The sequence below is a fragment of the Chamaea fasciata genome, unplaced genomic scaffold (genome assembly GCF_029207755.1).
Source record: "Chamaea fasciata isolate MVZ Bird 193981 ecotype frontalis unplaced genomic scaffold, bChaFas1.0.hap1 SCAF_5, whole genome shotgun sequence".
Lineage (NCBI taxonomy): Eukaryota > Metazoa > Chordata > Aves > Passeriformes > Sylviidae > Chamaea > Chamaea fasciata.
The window spans coordinates 48,615,835-48,638,542 of NW_027094090.1; the positions used below are offsets into that span (position 1 = coordinate 48,615,835).

Genomic DNA, 22,708 nt, shown 5'->3' on the forward strand with positions numbered 1-22,708 from the left:
TTTTATTAAACGTTACACGTTTATACTGTGTGCTGGGATGGAGTTATGAGATTTTCAAGCTAGTGCACACTTGAACCTGTAAATCCAGGTGGCAGTGGAACATTGTGCAAATATATCAGCACATGTCCTGAACCAGTACAACTGCATTCTTTGGAACATAGCACCTGCAGTGATGTGGCTTTCTGGCTTGGACAAGTTTGTTCGGACACAGCTAACCATACATTGCATTTTCAGTTCTGACACTGACTCATACTGGACCAGTGGATTGTCTTGCCTCCCCTCCTTCAGTTCTACATACATAAACTTTTAAAAACTTACCTAAAGGTAATGCTAAAATCAAATACAAGGACAGCTTTTTTTATTAACTTGACTGAATCTTGATGAAAGGTGCATGCTGGAAATATCAGAAAAATTCTGAAGGTGCATTTCCCATAGACCCATAAAAATCACAGACAAACATGAGTGAAAACTAAAGTTTCTCTTTCCCAAATGAAGATAAAAATGATGAATTTTCCTGTCACCATTTGGGAGTCTTTAACTGACATGGCTGTTGTCTGCGTTTCTGAGCTGGTAATGGAGACTCAATAGAAGCATTAAAGGTACACATGATCCATCAACTTACGTGTTTCAGCTTCTCTCATCATGGGTAGTCTACGAAGGGTAGATTAAGACTCAGAAGTTGCAGACACCATAAAAAAAGAAGCAAGTATTGTTCAAGGTTCTTGCTTTTAAAGGGATCATTTCCCATTTTCTCATCTCAAGGGATTGCCTTTGTAGCTGTAGCAGGGGAGCATTTCATTGCTCTCACTTTTGTATATCATTTATCTTGAGATGTCAGATGTTGCCATGTGCATTTTCAAAGGTACAAGATGCAGGACAGGGTGAAGCATCATTACTGAATGATCTTACCCAGATATTGTGGAAATTGAAGCATAATTGTTGCTGATGCAAAGGTCATGTCCTAACCTCTTGCTTTAGTTTATATGATGATGAGTTTTTTTCCACTTCTTGCTTTTGCTTTCTCTCCTTTTTTTAAAATTTCTTTCCCCTCCTTCCTCTCCTTTTCTTAGACCTCACTTTCCAGACTCTGATTTTTTATTTAAACACTCATTGCACCCTCTGATGATTATCTTGGTGTTTACTCATGGGTGCATGATTTCCCTTTTGCTAGCATTAGTGTCAGTAAATTCCCATTCTCTCAGCAATTCTGTGTGGAAACAAACATGACCCATTAATCATTTTACAGCTCACAGACTCAGGATAATGGTACTGGCTAAAAGAATAGTGAAGGTAAAAACTGCAGAAGTTTTCCAGTATTATTCTAGAGTAGACAAATTTCTTGACTTGTCTTTAATTTATGAATTGTCATGTTTCATATGAGGAAAAATTATAACATCTCCACCTACTTTGTATTGCATCTTAGTAAAAATTTCTACACCAGACATGCTAAAAATATTTTGGTCAATTTGATGCTGCTATCACTTTTTATCACAGTTGATACTGTCCTTCTTTTGCTGACAGCTAACCCACTGGCACTGTGTATCTCTTAGCTCTTGTGCATTCCCCAGCTTTGGATCTACCACATACAAATTCAGGAGCCACTTGGAAATGCAAGAAACCAGTCGGGCAGCTGAGAGCTTTCTTTCACTTGAGTCAATATTTTAGCTGCATTTATGCTGATCCTTAGAACAGCGGGATCTTCTGAAAGAATCTATTAAAAAAAAAAAAAAAAACAAACAAAAAAACAGAAGAAAGCAATGTAGTAAAATTAAATTTCAGTTGCTTTTTCTTTAAAAGAAAAAAAAGAATCTTGCCTAATTGTATTATCTGCTTGACCCCATGAAATCAAATCTCTGAAAGGGCAAATAATTTCTGAATTATTTATGAAAATTAATTTTCTCCCGACAGAAATAATACCTTACATAATAGAGAAGAGCTCTAAAAGCAGACTAAATCACTGGCAAACATTTTTTTTTTATCACTCTAAGTAATTAAGAATTAATTTCTTGCAGAGAAACCCTTTGTGGGAGAGTGGATTATCTGCCTTCCTTCTTGGTGGCACATTCATCAACAAGGGACACTATCATGGTGCTGTTGTGCCCCAGTGGTTCCTTGTTGCAGAGCAATCTCTGAGTTGCAAGCTGGGCGTATCATTCCTAGGTCAAGCCATCTTGAAGTGTTTGGGACACAGTGAATACGGAACCCATACTTTGAAGAAGCAGCACACAGTTCTTTACTGCTAGTCTGTATTACAGATTATTGGAATATGACAGGATATATTTATTCATTAAAAAGAAAACATAAAAAAAATAACAAAAAAACAAAACTGGCTTTTTTTTCCCCCTGATAAAGTGCAAAAAAAAATTTCTTCTCAAGGAAGGCAGAAAGGTAGAAATACAGATGCTTCATTAGTCCTGTCCATGGATATGTGGTTTTTAGTTAGTTGTCAGCAGTAGTGTAATGTTTTAGTCCTCTGGACTGACATTTCTAATCAGAAGGTTGGAAAAGATCTCTATGGTCATTGAGTCCAGCCATCAACCTAACACTTCAGGTCTGTCAGTTCCCCATATCTCTAAGTGAACATCTACATGTCTTTTGACACTCCAGGGATGGTGATTCCACCACTTCCCTGGGGAACCTGTTCCTATGCTTGACCACCCTTCCAGTGAAGAATTTTTTTCCTAATACCCAATCTAAACCTCCAATGACATAACTTGAAGCTGTTTCCACTTGTCACTTGGGAGAAGAGACCAACCTTCATGTTGCTAAAACCCCCTTTTAGGTAACTGTGGAAAGCAATAAGATCTCACCTGAGCCTCCTTTTCTCCAGACTAAACAATCCCAGCTCCTTCAGCCACTCATCATGTTAGAAAATGTGGAGTATCTAAAAATTCCCTTAAGAAAATATGTTCTTTGATGTTTGATCTTTGTATATTTTCAACACTAATCAAAAAGAGATTAAATCTGTGAAACAGTGTAGCTAACAAGCAAGCTCTAAGTGCTGTTCAGGTGTTAGAAAGACAAATTAGTTGTTGGTAGAATTGCCTTAAGGTTTAGAGGACTTGACACGTTTCAAAAATCTCAAACTTAAAGGGAGCTTAGCAAAGCTTGAGAATAAGGACCTACCACTGATAGTGGACACAAGGAATGTAGAATTTAGAGATCACATGTGCATTTGGCAGAACCCCTAAGATAAGGAAGAAACCAATAAAGACAACTCAGCAACTGTGCTGAACCAGCCACAGCTGGGTAAAAGGTAAATTGTGACCACTGACCCAAAAAGAAGAGAAAGACTGAGTATGTGGACTAATCGGCACGAAAAGCAAGAAAATCATTAATCAAGAGAAGATAGAATACTGATTATTAAGGGAACTATGTAACTTGAAGACAATGGACCTTAATGCCTTTGTTTGCTAAAATGTATAACCAATGAAGTTTTGATAGTTGTCATGCTATCTTTGTGACATTTGCCACGCAGCATCTCTTTCTGAGCAGAACTGTGAATATATCAAAGACTTTGACTCTGTGTGTGGCTTGGCCTCTTGAACACTGGGTGAAAAAAACTATTTTGGGACAATTAGACTTGTGCTTCAGACCCCTCAGCAGCTCTGCTGCCCTCCTTAGGACAAACTCCAGCCCCTCAATGTCGTTCCTGTCGTGAGGCGCTCAAAACTGGACACAGGGTTTGAGGTGTGGCCTCACGAGTGTACAGGCGCTGGCCACATTTCATCAGACATATGCCAGGATGCCACTGGCCTTCTTGGCCACCTGGACACACCCAGGCTCACGTACAACCGCTTTCAACCAGCACCCCCAGGTCCTTCTCCATCTGGCCGCTGTCCAGCCACTCCGTCCCAAATCCGTGGCGCCCTTGCGACCCACGTAAGGGACCCGGATGTTCAGGCCAAGGACCAAAGGCGAGGAGAGGAAAAGCCACGAGGTTTGGGGGAGGGATCAGCGCGGTTCTGACCGAGGGGGCCGTCGGGGAGATCGCCGTCCGCCGCAGGGGAGGCGGAACCCTGGGGACGGCCCCGGTCGTCAGCCGGCGCCCGTTCGCCGCGGCCTTCCGCCGTCCCGCCGTTACCCCGGCAACGGCGCCGCCGGCGCAGCGCGGAACGCGGGCCCGGCCGCAGGATGGTGAGGGGCGGCGGGGCGGTGAGGGATCGCACGATGGTCAGGGGCGGCGGGGCGGTGAGGGATCGCACGATGGTGAGGGGCGGCGGGGCGGTGAGGGATCGCACGATGGTCGGGGCGGCGGGGAAGCACCGCCGAGGGAGGGCCCTCTCTGACCCGGCTCCTCTTTGCTCGCTCCCCAGATGCTCTCGCGGGCCAAGCCGGCCGTGGGGGGTACCCCGCCGCCGGGAGACAGGCGGAGGAAGAAAGGGAAGGAGGTGCCACAGTTGGAAGAACTCTTGGCCCAGAGGGACTTCACCGGCGCGATCGCCTTGCTGGAGGTGACGGGCTCCCCTCGGGAGAGCGGTGTCGTCGCCGCCAGCCCTGTGCCCTCAGGGCTGCGGGGCGAGAGCGCCCCTTCCCCTGCCTTTGTGACCCTCTCGCCCCCCTGGGGTCCTGCACGGCACCTGTTGCTCCCCGCTTCACAGAGCCGGGTTTGGCCCGTGAGGGCTGCCTGCTGCTGCCCTCCGAAATGGGAAAGCAGCTCCACCCCAGTAGCAGCCACGCCTGTCAAACCATCCGCGATATATGATAACCCAGTATTGCTTTGGTTATCTGTGCGGCTTTAGAAGCTGTGGCAGCTGACAAAATTCTTACATTCTTTATTCTCTACAAAGTTTAAACAGCACGTGGGTGAGGAGGAGGAGGATGGCAACCTTTGGATCGGATACTGTGCGTTTCATTTGGGTGACTACAAGAGAGCTCTGGAGGTAAGATGGGGAAATCCTGCTTCCCAAGGTTAGAAACTGGGATGTTGTGATAAAGCAATGACAACAGGAGGAAGACGGTCTGTAATAGGGAACAGCCCTGCTAGCCAGTTAAGGTTCAAATGTACAGTAATAAAACAGGTGCTGTGGGAAGCACTTTGGATTGGAAAAAAAATGGTATTTTGCCTATGAAACCAGAACTTTTTAAATGTTATGTACTGACTTATTTGATACGAGGCTCAGTAGCTTAATTTGTTCTCTTGAATGTCATAGTTCATGTCCTAAATCCATCATTCCCTTTTTGCAGCTAGGTTTCCACAGTTTTGTTTTTCAGGTTTAATAATGTTTCTGTCTTCATTGTGTAGCTTATCAGTGATAGGTATGAAAAAATTCTTTCTTTAGAGGTTGATGCCCCTGACCATTTAATGTACTTTATTGCTCTTCTTTGCATTTTCTTGTATTAGATAATTCAATTAAATGAGGTGGTCTTTTTTCCTAAAAACTTTAAGTCACTAAAATATATGTTAGTTGTTCAAATATGTACATTTTAATGTTTGCCTCTTAGAGTTCTGTTGTGTCTCTTCACTGTGAAGTGTAACTGAAGTATAGCTGGTTTTGCAGTCCTTGAACTTGCTTTCCCCAGAATCAATATTAAAAACAGATGTTAATTTAAAGTATCAACAAAAAATACTAAAAAGAAAAGAAATAGATTACAGAACAATGATGATGTGTTTTCTCTTAAATGGTCACATGCTCAAGATGCATACACGAGGTGAAAACTCTAAAGCTTCTAAGTAAGAAAGGCACAAGGCACTCTGCCCTTTTAAAAACTGAAGAGATAAACATCTCTTGGAGATATTAGAAATGCTCAGTGAATCAAATTGACAGTATGCACAGTGTGGAATGTAGAACAGTAGTACAGGACATCATGGTAAATTAATATTCATATTTAGACTTGTGTAATTTAAATATTATTAATAAAAAGATCAGTTGCTGTAGTTTGCATCTAGGCATTAGGTGTTCATGGGGAGTGAAAGTTTAAAAAAAGGAAAAATGTTCAAATACAAATGAAAAATAACTTGCAGTTTCTTTGAAATAAATAATTTGGAATAAATTTGAAATAAATTCTACTTTTTGAAATACCCAGTAGATGCTTTTATAGCCAGAGTAGATTTTACATGTTTTCTTCAACGAAAAGGCAACTGTTGTTATTTCGTTTGTTTTTTTTTTCCTACTTAGTTTTTGCATGCGGTGTTTGAGTCACCACTAGGTGATGCTCTTGATTCAGGCTTTTAAAAACTGCAATATAGTCGTCGTCTTCCCGTTTTTCTACCCAGGAGGGGACAATAAAAGGTTTGGATGAGCGATTTGTAGTTTGATTGTTTGTGTATGTTTTAAGTGAGAGATCACAGGGCTTGTCTTTCTAGGAGTAATACTGGTTTCTTGCACAGTGGTAAGTCCTGATAGCTTTGTCGTTTCGCAGTGACATGTGGGAAATGAGCCTGTGCGTCTCAGCCTAGTTTCTTCAGGGACAGAACATTCTAGTTTTAATTTCTAAGGCTGCAGGTCTCATTGCACTGTGGAGACTGAACTGCCTTTCAGTTTTCAACTTCCACGTTGAAGTGTAAAATGATGTTATCTCATCTGCTGTGTTACAGAGGTGTTGTTGCTGTATTCTAAAGGACAAATTCCTTGATAATCTATACCCTTGAGATCTTGGAGCACTCTTTGGGGAGTGCCAAAAGCACTGTAAATAAAATACTACGGGTCAAAGATTCTGCAGAGTTCTCCAGAATGACATTGCACACAATCTAAATGACTCACACTCCTATGTGTTCCTGCAAGTGACAACACATAGTCTGTGTCACTATATTCACAGTTCATGGTTTGTATTCCATGCACCTGATGAGGGTCTTCAGAAATCACACTGTTCAATGTTTTTATAAATAATGATACTTTCATAGTGAACCAGACGTGTTGGTTGCATAGCAACTTTTGGAGAAGCTTGGGAATTGCAGTGAGGTGGCATCATGCACCACTGGGGAAGAAGTGAAAAACACACAGCACAGACATCCAGCTCCAGAAATATCTTCAGAGGGAATGACAGCAAAATATCTGTCACATTCATGTGAGAGAATTCACATTCTCTTATCATAGGCACACCAACAACAGTTAGGTATCCTCTAGGCAGAGTACTAACCTCAGCCTCACTAGGGTCACACTATCCCCTTCTTAGCAGCAGATGCCTTTCTCAAAGGTTATGCCACTGACACTGGTCTGGTGGGATCATCCCTACTGCTGTACCCCAGTTTCCAAATGGTATTGCAATGGGATTGACTCTTCATGGTGCAGTTCTTCCTTGGGGGTTGACTAGCTTCCTTCATGGACAAACTTATTTTTACTGAGTAGCTCATGTCTTTCTGGCATCATATGGCAACCAGAGCTTCCCTAGTGTATGGTGACCTCTAATTAGTTTTCTGGAATCTTCCACATATAGTATCCATAATGGGGAAAACCCCATTTGTCTTTCTGCAGCAGCTGCCACTTGTTCATAGCTCTAATCTTAAATCTTCTGAAAAATTTCCCAGTGTCACCCAAGTACCAGGACTAGAGCATCAGGCGAATTATTCTTTTTCTGTGCTGCCTGGTCTTATAAATTGAATCATCTGGGGCCTTAAGAAAGCGAGGGTTTATTATATATATATACATATATATGTATGTATATGTATATTTTTTAAAAAATACGAGATGAATTGGCACAGGCAGGTGCACTTCTTCATTGGATTCAAGAAGAAATTTCACACTTGCAGTCTGCACCCTCTGCCTCTAGGCACACGGGATGCTGGTGCAGCTGATGGACATAGTAATGCCATTTTGGTCCATCAGCTGCACACATGAGAGCAAAGAATGATCCCTGGGCGAGAGCCCTCAATGCATTGTTTCCGTCGAAATCCTACAACCTTACATACAGTCTCCAATCTGCCACCTCCCTCCTGGCAGAGAAGTGGGAGCCATTCCACCACTTGACTTAACAGGACCTCCTGCCAGTTTGGCTCAGGGTAATTTTAGTCAAATAGTAAATCATGGAAGGAACAGGGCTGCACTAGGGTAATTGTTCATCCATGAGCAGTATCTGGTCATGCTTGAGTAACTCTGTGGGAAGTGTGAGAATACAGGTACACTCCAGTTCCTGACAGCTGAAGATAGAAAGTAGAAAGTAATTTTTTTAGCTCTGGGAGTTCTCTAGGCCTCTCTGTCATGAATGTACCCAGGTTACAAGAAGTATCTCATTTGAGCACCTGTGGAGCAGCCATATATGTTGGCTTGTTTATTGGCTCTTCAGCATCTGTGTTCATGGGCTTGGAGAATCCAGACAAGTAATAAGGGCCACTGAGCTGCCCCTCCGCATTGTCAGTGCATGTCCGTAGTTGTAGGCCATCAACCTGGCAGCCTGCTTTTGAGGAAAACTGCATGTGTCTAGTGATAGAGGCATGAGGAGGAGGAGATGAAAATAGCAAGGAGTTGTTAATGCTGCTGGATGGCAAAAGAATGTCACAGGTTGACTCTTAGAACAGGTTTGAGAGCATTTAGTTTGTTTGGGTTTGTTGGTTTGTTTGGAAAGGAGGGGGGAAGTAGTCTTTTGAAGTAGTTTTTGAGAGACTGATGTTGAATGGCTTTCAGTGAGGAAAGGGGCAATAACACATAGTCTGGGTACATGGCTCAGAACTACAGGGTAAGGAGCACTAATAGTCCTAATTTTTATTTACTGTTTCTATAAATTCACATTGGTACTGCTAGAACACACTTCATATAGTGCTTGCTTTGAATGGCCAAGCCAGAACATGACTTGTGTTCATGTACTTTGTCTTTTCTAATTAATCTGCCTGAAGCCCTAGTCAAAAGAGACCTTTGGGTGCATTTAACCTGAATGAATTTTGAAAGATTACAGATGGTCCCAATAAACAGCAGTGGCCTATGTCTCAGAGCTCCCTGACAGGCCTATGTCAAGATTAAACTGCCCACAGTACGAAAGGTTGGCCTCTATGTAAATGTTTTCTTTTTAAAAATATTAATCATTATTATTATGATATTTATGGTATTTATATTTATTTATTGTAAATATTGTTGGACAGCTAGTCCCTGAAATACTAGCAAGACTGAGCTGGTTTTTAAGAGTGCTTCTTACCAGTATCTTCTCTCTTTGGGAATGCAGTTTACTTTTATTTGGCAACAAAAAAAATTCTTTATGCTTGCAAACTCTAAACTTGATTGTTGACAGCGTGTTTGTATTCTTGGGATTTGCTGTCCTTTGGGCAGGGCTTATTTTATCTCATTCTGTATACATATCTGTCCTTTTCCCCAGAAGTAAGAAGTCTCCCACCCACAGAGACTTGAGCTGCTGAACTCTTCCTAGGCAGAGGGCACTTCCAATTCATATGTTTGGAGAACAAGTACAGAGTGAGAGTCAGCAAGGGCTTGTTTTGCTGGGAGGGATGAGCAGCTTGCAGTGATCTGGAGTACATAGATGACATTCCTTCAGCAGGTCTTGTGAGAATCTTGCCATGACCCTGCCTGCTTTGCCTTTTTGCTGCCTGACTCCATGGCTGGGTGAAGAGCAGGGGCACCAGCAGCAGGCACTTCCATTGGGGTGGTTCTTCCTAGGAATTTATCAGAGCTGTGACGTAGGAAAAAAATGGCAATTAGAGATCTCCATGCCTCTGTTTTTAGTACCTGTTCTTACTCTGAGAAAAGATGTTTATCTTTAGGAATATATTTGTTTAGTGGCTGCAAAGATTTTTGTTTAAAAGAAGTAGATTGAAAGATTGATCTGTTAAGTTTTTGCTGTTTCACAAATAACAAGAAATGAAGCAGCTTGTGTGGCAGAATTAAAGGATATGTAATGAATGTGGATGTGTAAGAAATATCAGAATATGCTATCTAGTGCCTTTCTGTGGCTGTTGGCTGTAAATCTTAAAAAGGAAAATGGTGAAGTTAGGAACAGGTTATTAATATTTAGCACAAATTACTGATCTTCATCTCTAAGGATATCTTGAATTTGCCGAATACCGATTTATAGGCTTGCATTTTAATAGTGGTCTCCAAACAATTTTGCTTTTTGTAGCTGTATTAGTAAAAATTTTTTGAGTACACATCCCCGATGTATATACAGATACACCTATACATTTATAAATTATATACATGTACCACTGTGGTAATATGTAATTATAAAACATACACAAAAATAGGAACTAAAAAAAGGGTGTGATAAAATTAAACACCATTTAAAAATACTTATTTTAGTTATTAGTGGTACAAAAAATTTTCTTCCTGCATTTGTTGTTATTGTATTGCATAACCTCAGACTTAGCACACCCTTCCACGGGTTTAATATACAGGTTTGCAAAAACACATTTAACACTTGCTCCAGTAAGTACTCACAGAAAGATGTCCCTGGTGTTTATGGCTCCCAGGACTTGACTGGAGGAGAATTTAGCAAAGCAACAGAAGTTGGTTATATTGATGCCTTTATAACTTACATATATTGGGGCTTATATTTCTAAATAATATTTTATAATAATATATTTACAATATAAATATATTTTATATCTCTGTAACTTCAATATTGACAGAAATTGTGCTTGTATCTGATGATTTATGGCACTGCTTGTCCCTGTGGTCTGTTATATTGCTGTAAACAAAAAAGTAGGGACATAGGTTAAAACATAATAGTTTTGTTGTAAGGACCGCAGTGAACTTCAGAAGAAATTGTTTGATCTCAGTAATTTAATGATACATTGTAAAATTGTGGAAGAAAGAATTATATTTAATACAAATATGTGCTATTACACATTTTTTCAACATCAACCCTCTGTTCTGTTACAGGAATATGAGGCTTTAACTAAGCAACCGACTTGCAATCCAGACGTTTGGGTGAACCTTGCCTGTACATACTTCCTTCTGGGTATGTACACGCAAGCAGAACAAGCAGCTTTGAAAGGTGAGATGTATGGCTCTGGAGGAAAAGACTGCTTATTGATTTGAACACCTAAAGTAATTTCCAGACAAAGTATGCAATAAAGGATACTTTTGAGCAAATTTTTTTGGGTTTGGGGTTTTGTTTTAGGGGTTAGTTAATTTTAACATTCATTTAACAGGAGAATTATGATGCAGTTTCCTTCCTAAAAATACCTTGGGCATGTGGAACAGCTGGAACTAAGAGAAGCATCTGAAAAATAATTTTCCTTGTCAATTTCTAAATACAAACCCCAGCAAAATATGCCAACTGGCAACCAAAGGTTACTTTTCTTTTGACAGATTCTGTGTCCCTGAGCCAGTGCAGATGAAGCAAATTAAGCCCATGAAATGATAAAAAAATAAGCATCTAAGAGAATTCAGTATTCTCCCTGATGAAAACATGACCTCTGTTTACACAGTTTGAGTGACTAAGTAGGTGGTCTTGTTGCTTTATAAGTCAGATGTATCTGGTTCTTCAAGGCATGAAGCTCAATAGTCACATTATTACAGTTCTACTTTAATCTGAACATGCATGGGATCATTTAAAGAGGAGGAATGGAAATTAGATTCCAGGGTAATTTTTACTGCCTAAAAATGTTTCTGTAGTTTAATTTTGTTGCCCATTATTTTTTATGTATCTTAGTGATTTATATTGTTTTCTATAACTTTGGTATCTCAGTTCTTTTTAAGTAGAATTAATAGTAGTGACATCTCACTTAACTTCTGACTCTTGCCTTCTTAGGATAAAACTCTTATTGAAGGATGAGTTTTCTCCTTTCTTTCATTAGTTTTCTTGTCTTCTTGGATAGGAAGAAAATAATTGTGTACTTTCTTCTGGTGTGAAGGAGTGCCTTCCAAAAGGACAGCTTTGTAGCATTTTTAAAAAATAATTATGTTCTCATATCCCTTTGAAATCCTCAGAAAGATCATGCTGAGCTTGAATCCCACAACTGGAAATGGTTTTCTGGGTTTTTTTTTCAATTGTAAAAAAATCTCATACAGAACTTTGTGATTTGTATTGTTCAAGAGGTGTGTAAATTTTTAGTATTCACAAATAATTTAATCTTTACCACAAATTTGATCTTTGGAGATTGCAACCTAGGACTTGAAGTGAGGCTAAAAATAAATGGACACTAGAGCTTTCAGGTGCCACTGTGATGTATAGCATGGAGGAAGCAAGCAGCTGCATCCTGTACCAGTTGGAGCCATTGTCATCAGCTTCACATCTCGTGAGTTACAGTAATCCATTCTAGAGATGATGTATACATAGCTGAGCATGCACATTTATTAACTATGAGCTGGACGTGAGAGAAGGTTAATGTTTGTCATTAGTTAATAGTAGTATGGCGAGTGGCAGAGTAAGGGGTGCAGTTAGTGGTACTTGGGTGCTGGAGGCAAGGGTAGGAATATTAAGAAAGCAAGAGTGGGAGGAGGTGTAGCTGAGGGAGGGAACAGGAAATAACTGAGTGGACACATTAGCTCAGTTCCAGGTCAGTTCTTGATTTTACGTAATTGTTTAAGAAGGATGGCATGCCAGTTTTTATAATGAGGTGCTAAACCTTTCTTATGTGTACTGTAATCCTGGTGATTTCTAGCTACTTAAGCTTGATGGGGAAGCAGTCACAGGTGAGGATTTGTAACACTTGTTCTTTCTCCACTGAAAGCTTCTAAGTGAGGTATATTCCCCATTCAGTCTTCCTTATATTGAGTTTAAACCTTCTTATTTTTGCTTAAGTCAGATCCTCTTTTAGGGTTTTTTAAACAACTTAGGATTGCATCAGTGGTGGCTGTTTCCAATATAGTATTGACAGCTGAGGCCATATCATCTTCTGCTCTCTTCCATGGTTTTGCAAAGATCTTGAAGAAGCAAAATTCTTCCTTTGAATAGGTATAGTCTTTAGAAGAACACGGTTTATCCAATACTGCCTTGAATACCACTTGAAAAATGATAGTGTTAATATTAGGCTGCTTACCATTGCTATTTTGGGATTATTTTGCCTGAATTCTTGGACAGTGCATGCTGTTTATTGCTGCAGTTACGCTAAACCCCTGAAAGATGCATACTGATAAAACAAATTAAGGGGAACTGATTTAGTTTCATCTACAATTCTAAATTTCTACAGTGACATAATCTCTGTGTGAAAGGGAGCATAAATCAGCCAGCTTTCTGGAGTAGGTTTTCCACACAAACATGTAAATATCTTGAAATCAAATCAAGTTCTTTCTTGCCAAATACTGTTGCTGAAGGAAATTATTGTTAACCATCATTCCATTAATGGAGAAAAATTTGCAGGATGCTGAAAATTTAGGAAAATTTAGGAAACTATCATAAAAAGCCATGAGGTAATTAATGTATTCATACAGATACATAGTCCACAATGTCTTGTGGAGCAAGGTTTTATCTTTATTTTATAATAGATGTGAATTGATCTCTTAGCTTGTTGTTATTTAATTCAAACTTCATGGAATAGAGGGGATGGGGAGGTCATTAAGGACAGCTAGCATGACTTCACCAAGGGGAGGACTTGCCTGACCAACGTAGTGGCTTTCTGTGATGGAGTGACTCCATCAGTGGGCAAGGGAAGGGCTATGAATGCAATCTATCTGAACTTCTGTAAGGCTTTTGACACAGTTCCCCACAACATTCTTCTCTCTAAATTGTACAGATGTGGATTTGATGGGTAGACTATTAGGTGAATTAGGAATTGGTCTGACAGTGAGATCCAGAGGGTAGCAATCAACGGCTCAGAGTCCTAATGTGCATCAGGGACCAGTGGTGTCCCTCATGGGTCCCTCTTAGGACTAATGTTATCTAATATCTTCATTAATGACACAGACGAAGGGATCAAGTGCACCCTCAGTTGGTTTGCAGGTAACACCAAGCTGAGTAGTGGGGTTCACACACTTGAAGGATGGGATGCCTTCCATAGGGATCTGGACAGGCTTGAGAGGTGCATCTGTGAGAACCTCCAGTAGTTCAACAAGACCAAGTGCAAGGTGCTGCACCTGGGTTGGGGCAACCCCTGGTATCAACCAGCTGGGGATGCACAGGTTGAGAGCAGTCCTGCCGAGAAGGACTTGGGAGTGTAGGTGTACAGAGGCTGTACGTGACCCAGGAATGTGCACTCACAACCCACAAAGCCAGTTGTATCCTGGGCTGCATCCAAAGCAGCATGGGTGCCAGGGTGAGGGATGGGATTCAGCCCCTCTGCTCCGCTATGGTGAGATCCCGCCTGTAATGCTGTGTCCCCAGCATAGGAAGGACATGGACCTGCTGTAGCGAGTCCAGAGGAGGCCACCAAAATGATTAAAGGCCTTTCCTACAAGGAAAGGCGAACACAATTGTACTTTTTCAGCTTGGAGAACAGAAGGCTTCAGGGAGACCTCAGTGAAGCTTTCCAGCACCTAGAAAATGCTTACAAGAGAGCTGAACAGGGACCATTAACACAGGCATGTAGTGATAGGACAAGGAGGAATGGCTTTTAACTGAAAGAGAGTAGGTTTAGATTAGATACTAGGAAGAAATTTGTTACTGTGAGGGTAGTGAGGGGTTGCCCAGAGAAGTTCCATCCCTGGAAGTGTTCAAAGCCAGGCTGAACAAGGTCTTGAGAAACCTGGTCTAGTGGAAGGTGTTCATGGCTGTGGCAGGGGGGTTGGAATTAGGTATCTTTAAGGTCCCTTCCAATCTAAGCCATTCTGTGATTCTCTCAGGAAAGAATAAGTCTAAATATCAAAAGTCATATAAAAAAGAATTACTGCAAATATAACCTAAGAAGGAGAGCAAAAAGGCAATAAAGAAAAATCCCTCCTTGAAGGTTGTATTGTACAGTTGTATTTTACCTCCTGGCTTTCTTCCAAATTCCTTTCAGATATTTCTGGCGTCTCCTTTTCCCTTGTTGTCCTCTCCCATTGCAGTTACTGATGTTCCTGGTTCTGAGGCGAAGATAGAGTTACTTCCAAGTCAGCTACTGTTATTTTGTAGTCATCCCATGGTGAAGCTGCCAGGTGATGCTTTGTTGACTCCTTTTGCATCTGTGTTCTCATACATTGGCTGAACATATGTTTTTTGTGCTGTGGGTAGCCAATCTTGTCTTGAGAGAATGAGACTTAAACTACTGATCTTGCTTTAATATATAATAATAACAAATTAATTTTCTTTCATTATAAAAACTAATACTCTTATGTTGCATTCACAGTTGCTATGCCTTGCAAAGGCCAACAAACAGAAACTCAGCCTGGCACACTTGGACTGTAATCCTGGCAACTGATCCAAGTTTTTAGAATCCCACATAGTGCTTTCAGAAGCTGTTGGCTTGCATTAAGAAAGAAACTAAGAACTAAAACAGTATAAAATTGTTCTTTTAAACCACAAAATGTGCACGTTAGTGGGACTGCAGTTAAGCCTGTTATGAAAAATAGTCTTTTTAGGATAAATGGAATCTTAGAATTAAATTTAAGATTCATGCACAGATAGGGTTGCATTGCTGAACCACTCACTAAAGTTGGGGATCTTTTTCATCTCTTCCAATTTTTGATGGGAAAAGCTTTGTAATTACTTTGCTTCTGCATATCTCTGCATATGTCAGATCTGAATGTGGTTTAACTGAATAGAGAACTCATTTTACAGCCTATATTGAAAGGAGCAATATTGTGCAAAAGCAGAACAGAGATGGGTTAGTAAGAAAAATGACATTTTCCAAACCGGTTTCACTTATTCATGAAATAATGTTTTCCAGGTGTGAAATAGTTGTCACCAGTGAAAATGTTCAGTTACAAGCAGACATGGAACAGTTACTGGGTTTTCCTTTTCTCAGGATTGCATGTTCACCTACATGATTTTAACTGCCTTGAGAACAGTAGTTATTTTTTGGTGCATTTTAGCTAATGTTTTGAACCAGCCGTTTCATATATGGAACTTCCAAAGTGCACAAGTGAAAATACCACGTTTAAACTCTAAAAGCTACTGACCTTATTTTCTTGTTTTGTTTTGATTTTTTTTTTAAGCATAGTGGAAGCTACAGCCCAGGAGTAATTAATTTGCTGATCTTTAATTTACTGTGCATAGTATGACTGAAATTAAATGTGTGTGTATTGCAAGTAACTGAACATAGCTGAACTGCCATTTAAGTTTTGTGGGAATGGGAAAATTTCAGTGAATATCCTCTGTAAATTTCATTCAAGAAAATTTTGAACGGTTGAGCTGTTCAAATGGGTGTAAGTGTAAACCTCACTGCTGGACCATGGTTCTTTTTGAACATTTTTCCCATTCCCTTTCATTTTCCTCTTTACCAGTGAAACTTTGGTTTTGAGGCACACAGGGCTTCATTTAGCTATTGTGTTCAGATGAGCAGAGTGTTGTTTCTCAGGGACAAGGAGAATAAGGTTTCCTCTGGCCATATTTTCTACTGTAGGATGGAGCCTTCTAAGCCCTGCTCCATTCCTGCCAGCTCCTGCTATGTGTATTTAACGTGTGTTCTAAGCCTGTCGATGTGTGAAGGGCTGCTACAGAATATGCATTGTGTGCTAGATGGGATTTGTTAATGCTGGATGCATGATCAGCAGTGCCTTACACTCTTATGAGAGGACACAAATGCCAGATTGTCCATGACTCTATTTCATCATCTTTTTACTGCCTGAGACAGCAATATGGAACTCACCAAGAGTCTGAGCTGCCATTTCTAGTGAGTTTGATGTTTTGTTTAATAATTAGTAAAGACATCTTCAGCAATGTCTTCATTCTTACTATAGTTGCTTATTATATTTTAACAAATACTTCAGTAGGTGCCTGTCAGTGTCAGCACATAAAAATATACAGAACGCTTTTAAGATCGATGACAGCTATGATGCTAGTGCCTAGAAAAACAGCACTGATCGTGACAAAAACTGTGGCAAAGGACTATCAGTGTGTTTCCTAGGTGGAAAGAGATATATCCTGTCCAGCTACTTCAGTGCTTGAGTATAAGGCCAATACTAGACCTGGAGCAGGCTCCAGTTTGTTGCCGTGCAGCATTGTCATCATATACATTATGATCCCAAGATTTCTTAGTGCTGATTTAAAAAAAAAAAAAAAAAAGTAGAGCCACCGTCTTGAAAAAGTAGAACAGGAAAAGAAGATTGTACTTCCTTGTAGCATTAATAGATCAGTGACAATGAAATTCAGTAGCAGCAGAGAATAATAAAAGAACAAACTAATGTCCCTTAAGTGTCCCTTAAAAATCATTTCATTATCTCTGATGAGGCAGTTGTATCATTTCCTGCTCCAGTGATTGTCATACCATATTCATGACCCCATTCTTTCTGAAAACTAATCTGACCTTGTTCATATGTTTCCCTGTATTCCTCAAAGAATGCATTTGGCACCAAGAGAAAAGAAACTGCTGATATTGAATGTTTCCATATTTCTGCTAACTATATTGACAAGGCTATATTTGTGTGTGGTTTTAAGCAACTTATTTTAAAGAATATCAGATAGCTAGTATGACATAACATCTTACAAAGCAGGACAATTCTCCACCCTCCATATCTCCATACACACCATCAAAACTCAGATTTCATCTTTTGCCTGTTTTTAGGTGTTAAATAATGTGGGCTAACCCTCCAGCTTTTGCCAAGAAATAAATAATAATTTTGATGTCAGACCAGATGCCAGGTTTGCAATGTCAGCCTGCACTCATTGGTTGACTAGTGAAACAAAAATTCCTTGGTTTAGATTTTTCACAGTACTGCTTGCAAGTCACAATTTTCACAGTGAAATTAATGCTTAAACACACTCAAAAAAAAAAAAAAAAAGAAAAAAAAAAAGGAAACCTACTCAAAAAAGGAACATTGGTGTCTTTACCCATAGTACTGTATTATTCAATATGTTATTTTCAGTATAAATGCCACAATCTGTCCTGCTTGTATATTTGGAGTCTTTGGTGACCAAAGTTTTGAATTGTGAAGGATGGCTGTGGTTGAAGTTTCTCACAAAAGCAAATGTAGAGTCCATGTGCAACCCTTCTAAACTTTGATATTAAAACCTATCAATTAATGCTGGGGAACATGTAGAGTGAAGAGCGTGCATTTAAATTAAGGTTCTCTCACTTTCTAACTCAGTGGATGAAACATCCATACTGTTGTGTCAGTTACACTACTACGGCTGCCTATGCAATATTATTGAAGATCAAAAAATTTCCATTCTTTAATAAATAGCCTAATTCCCACATATATCCTTGGCTGAAGACTATTTAGCTTCTTAACAACTTGATGCTCTGTTAGAAGTATCTTACAAGATGTTGTGATCTTGTGAGAGTGCTTTCATACCACCTTTGTATTTTGGACTTCTCTTCTAGTAGCTCTTTAAAGATACAATTCACTGTCCTCATTTTTCTAGGAACATGGTTAAGTAACACAGCTTGCTAAGGAAAAAAGGAGGAAATAGTTGCTGTACTTAATAGAAGTAGGTGGGCAGCCTTGCACTGCCAATCTGATCAGAATGGCCTGGGTTTGGGCACTGTCCACTGTGTTACGATGTTTACTTAGTATGTGGAGAAAGAATAAGAAACCTGGAAATATCTCCCTAAATTGCTTTTAAAAAAATCCATCTTCAGGAGGTGGTGGGGAAGAGAGATTGGTGGTTTGAGCCCTCTTTTATGGTTTAGGATGTCAGAAGAATTACAGCCTTGTGTTACAGGCTCTTGCTGTGCTAACTCTGCACTTTTGTGGCCTTATAAACACAGTAAGTAATTCTGCTTTTTGTAAAGATTCCATCCACCCCCCTTCTGTGGAACATGGTTTGCCAGCTGGTTGGTCTGAGCAAGAATGAGAGTGCTCATTAGACTAGGAAAAGTACAGGAAACAAGGGAAGGCTTTTTGGAAGATTGCTTGCAAAAGAAATTAATAGCTCTGTTCAATGAGGATGTTTGTCACTCTTGGTGAAGGAAAAGGCTCTAGTGACTTAAAACTCTGCAGTTCACGATTTGTGTCATATGAAGTGAATTCAATGGAATTCCTAATCCTGATAGAGCAAGAAATTTCATTAACTCAACTGGCTCTAGTAAGAAGATTTCCCCCTTAAATCTCTTGCCGTGTCTTAGTTTGAATCTTATGTGCTCTGGCCATAGAATTCTGTCATGTGCCTTTCATTCCTAAGGACAGAAGAAATATTAGAAGTATAATGTAATATGCATGCCTGACAAAATGGTAGCAGCACTGGGTTTTTCAATACACTAGAAATTGTTGAGATTCCTGGAATTATAAATCAAAACTTACTTCAAATGTGACGCGTCATAGAAGGAGCCTTAAGGAGTTTATCTGGTGCTGCTTTTTATTTTGAAAAGGTGCTATGCTTAAGTGTCACAAAAAGGCTCCCCAGAGAATTATTGAGAAATCGCTGCAGGGAAATGACAATACAATTCATAGAAATTTTAAGGCTCATGGAAGGTAGAGGCCAATGAAAAATTATTTTCAACAGGGATTTAAAAATAAATAAGTCAGGGAATGAAGATAGGGATGAGGAAGACCTCTAAACCACTCTAAAATTGATAGAACCTCCCCCAAGGCATGACTTGCAAAGGGCTCTAAATGAACTGTATTTGGGCTAGTTAATGAAAGAATAGGGGTGCATTCATGTCTATTGAGAAAGTTAAAAATAAAAGAGATACCCTGTGAGTAGTTCATTACAATAACACTTACTGAATTTCCCTTTCAGCACCTAAGAGTGGTCTCCAGAACCGTTTACTCTTTCACCTGGCACATAAGGTATGATGTCTTTTCTTCACTCCTGCTTGGTTTTCTTTTCAATTTGGTAATCTGTAATTCATGCTGGCAACCTAGCAGAATAGTTAAAATGCCTGTGGTGGCAGAAGAACAAACATTTTTCATAACCACCCTACTGTATTAAAATGTGGAGGGGAAAGCAAGTATGAAAACATGATCTCAGAATAGATGCTCTCAACATGCTTCTAAGGAAAGTATTACCAATACACTTCATGTAAGTCATACAGTGGGAATGTAATGGTATTTTTGATCACAAGGAGCGTGAAACCTTAATAAAATCAAAAATGTAGAAGCCAGTATTTTACTTTTTTTTCGAAATGTACCAAGTTTTCCTAACTTGCAGCCCTCTTATATGTAGTAATTTGACCAAAATGTATATGCTATTACTGATCCTCTTAAGTAGTTCAATATCCAGGAATTCATATTGTTAATAGCATGAAATTTAATTTAATTTCAACAACAATTAAGTGCTTATTTCACTTACCACACATAGCTGTCTTCCCTTAAATTAGGTTTTGTACCATCCTGTACAGAATACTTGAAAAGTACTCTGCTACTAAAGACACTGACTTAAAAGGAAGTATAAATCCCGAATGTTAACTTTGATGTCAGATTCTCTTTACTTAAATATCTGTTCGTTTTAAGAGAGAAATCTTAAAGCATTTTTACAGTGGCATTGGCACTTAGAGATGTCTGTGATGAACTGGGAATTATGCAACTTCTCTTTATCTGGTTAGTCGCTGAAAATAAAGGGTTTTACCAAAACGATGAAGCCCATTGCCTTTAGTTCTGTTAAGCAACTTATCTTGCCTTTTAACTTTGTGATTGGCTGAAAGAGGGAGGAGAAGGATTTGAGGAAAACTAGCAGATAGGTGGAAAAACAAATATAAAATATTAGAATTTGTGTCTAAGAGAAATTAACAATTACTGTTGAATCAGCAAAACCTGCAAAGGGAAGCAGTGGAATAAGTGATTTGAGCAGACTGAGTAGGTAAATAGTCTCAACTTCACTATTGTAATACAAATATAATGGATACGTTAAACTCTGTTCCTTGTTTTTAGCCTTCTGTGTGTGTGTTTTATGTGCTATTCAGCAATGCTTTTAAAAATTAATCATTTACTTGAAGAAACTGGAAACTGGAGGCTAGTGAAAGCGAACTTGTTAGTAAAGACAACTTATAAAAATTAGGGCTTGTGTATTTGCAAGTCTTGCGTTTTTCTGCTATTCATGAGACATTAGATTTGGATCTACAAACAGAATTTTTGCTGGCTTGAATAATTACAATGAAATTTTGTGTTATGAATTTCTGTTAGTGAAATAATTAATTCAGCTCTTTCCCTCCTATCCATCAAAGCAAATGACATGTAATTATATCTAAATCACACCTTAAAGGAAAATGTGTGCTTAGTTTTAGCCTAACATTTATCCAGTTTGAACTCATCTGCCTCTTTAATGTTTGTCCACTGGTCAAATTAACTTTAAAGTAACTGGATTTCCAGATATTTAATGCTGTTTACCAACAAGGAAAAAACTAACCTGGTTAATTAAAAAGCTTTTCTTGCTGTACTCTTCTGAGAATGTGTCCCACTCTTTTTAGTTCAGTGATGAAAAGAAACTGATGAGCTCTCACCAGAACCTGCAAGATGTTACAGAAGATCAGCTTAGCCTGGCATCTATCCACTACATGCGGTCCCACTACCAAGAAGCTATTGATATCTACAAGCGCATTCTGCTGGATAATCGGTGCGCATCTCTAAACCCTAATGGAACATCTATGTTATTGGTAGTATTTAAATTCCAAATAGTTGCTTGGTTTCTGAAAGAAGGCATTTTCCACAACTACTATGTCCCTTTCCCATCACAGAATGAGCACCAGTTGCAGCTCCTCAATTTTGTTCGTTCAAAGTATTATTAAAAACCCCATGATTAAAAAGAAGTCTGCTCTGTCTTGTTTTCTGTTTGTGAAATTGTTGGTTAATTCATTCTGACATGTTTTTTATTTTGTAATTTATTTCTTCTGAAATGATATATGGTTATGTACTTCTTTGTCTTTTTATTTTTTCCTCTCTGATGGTCAATCTTGTGACCTTGCTTGAATTATTGATTTCTCTTTCACCTCTTAGCCTTTCTAATAAGGGTTCAGTTCTTGGGTTTTATGTAGAGTTCCTTGCATTCCTTTAAGTCTGAAATTCTTTCCTTTTCTGTTTATCCTCTATGGCATTTGTTGATGGGTTTTTCAGCCATGTTCTGCAAATTTTTAGTCCAGAATTTAACAAGGAACAAATTGAATTCTTAAGTAGCTGGAAGTATTTTTAATAAAATATAAACTACTGTCCCAGAATACTGCTATCTTTTGGCACTATCTCCTCTTGAATGTTTCAGAGAAATCCATCAAAATGCATGTCTCATGTAATGCTTGGGAAAGCGATTTTAACCTTCAAGTTGTGCAGAAACAATCAGTCAAAGCTAAATGAGTAACCTTCATAACAATTATCCTTTTACTTAGAGTTTTCACAAATGCTTGTCTTTTCTCTGTCTAGTTCTTCTGGCTTGACTGCTTGTAATTGATGCCTTGAGAGGCTGATCTAGAACAGAGACTAGACAGAGTTAAAAAATAAAGTAGGTATTCATTAAAAAGCCTTAAAGTATACACCTTGGGCAGTATAAGAGCCTGGCCACGGCTACACTCAAGATGGACCCAAAATGGTCACAAAAATGGATGACCAGTCACAAGGTTTCACACTTTTATACGTTTTGGTTCGTTTGTATATTGGAGTTATTGTCCAATTATAGCTTCAGGTTATGAAGTTCCATTCTCCTTGTTGCTCTCTTCAGTTCGCTGTTGTTTATACTTTTTGGGCCTGAAGCTTGTAACAGTTGTCCTTGGTTTCAAGCTGGAAAGGGATTGTGTTTGTCTACCTACCCTGTGAAGAGAACTTACTGACACTTAATATGAAGCTCAGAGCTACGCACCTAGGCAAGCACAGAATCTGAAAAATATGAAAGCTAAAACTTAAGGCATCATAATGACAAGGATTTGATGAAATAATTGTGC

The 22,708-nt window shown here is 39.3% G+C and overlaps 1 protein-coding gene across 4 annotated transcripts in view; it reads left to right on the forward strand.

The window, feature by feature from the left end:
- Nucleotides 1–4,081: 4,081 nt before the first annotated feature.
- Nucleotides 4,082–22,708, forward strand: part of IFT56 (intraflagellar transport 56) — a 55,678-nt gene continuing 37,051 nt past the window's right edge. For 3 of the 4 annotated variants that reach the window (XM_066183556.1, XM_066183557.1, XM_066183555.1), the window contains exons 1-6: nucleotides 4,082–4,137; nucleotides 4,317–4,454; nucleotides 4,791–4,883; nucleotides 10,764–10,878; nucleotides 19,585–19,634; nucleotides 21,251–21,396. In XM_066183556.1, the coding sequence (XP_066039653.1) occupies nucleotides 4,135–4,137; nucleotides 4,317–4,454; nucleotides 4,791–4,883; nucleotides 10,764–10,878; nucleotides 19,585–19,634; nucleotides 21,251–21,396 (545 nt within the window). In that variant the 5' untranslated portion in view covers nucleotides 4,082–4,134. Of the gene's footprint in view, nucleotides 4,138–4,316; nucleotides 4,455–4,790; nucleotides 4,884–10,763; nucleotides 10,879–19,584; nucleotides 19,635–21,250; nucleotides 21,397–22,708 lie in introns of those variants that run through there. The other variant, XM_066183558.1, reaches the window with a different exon arrangement.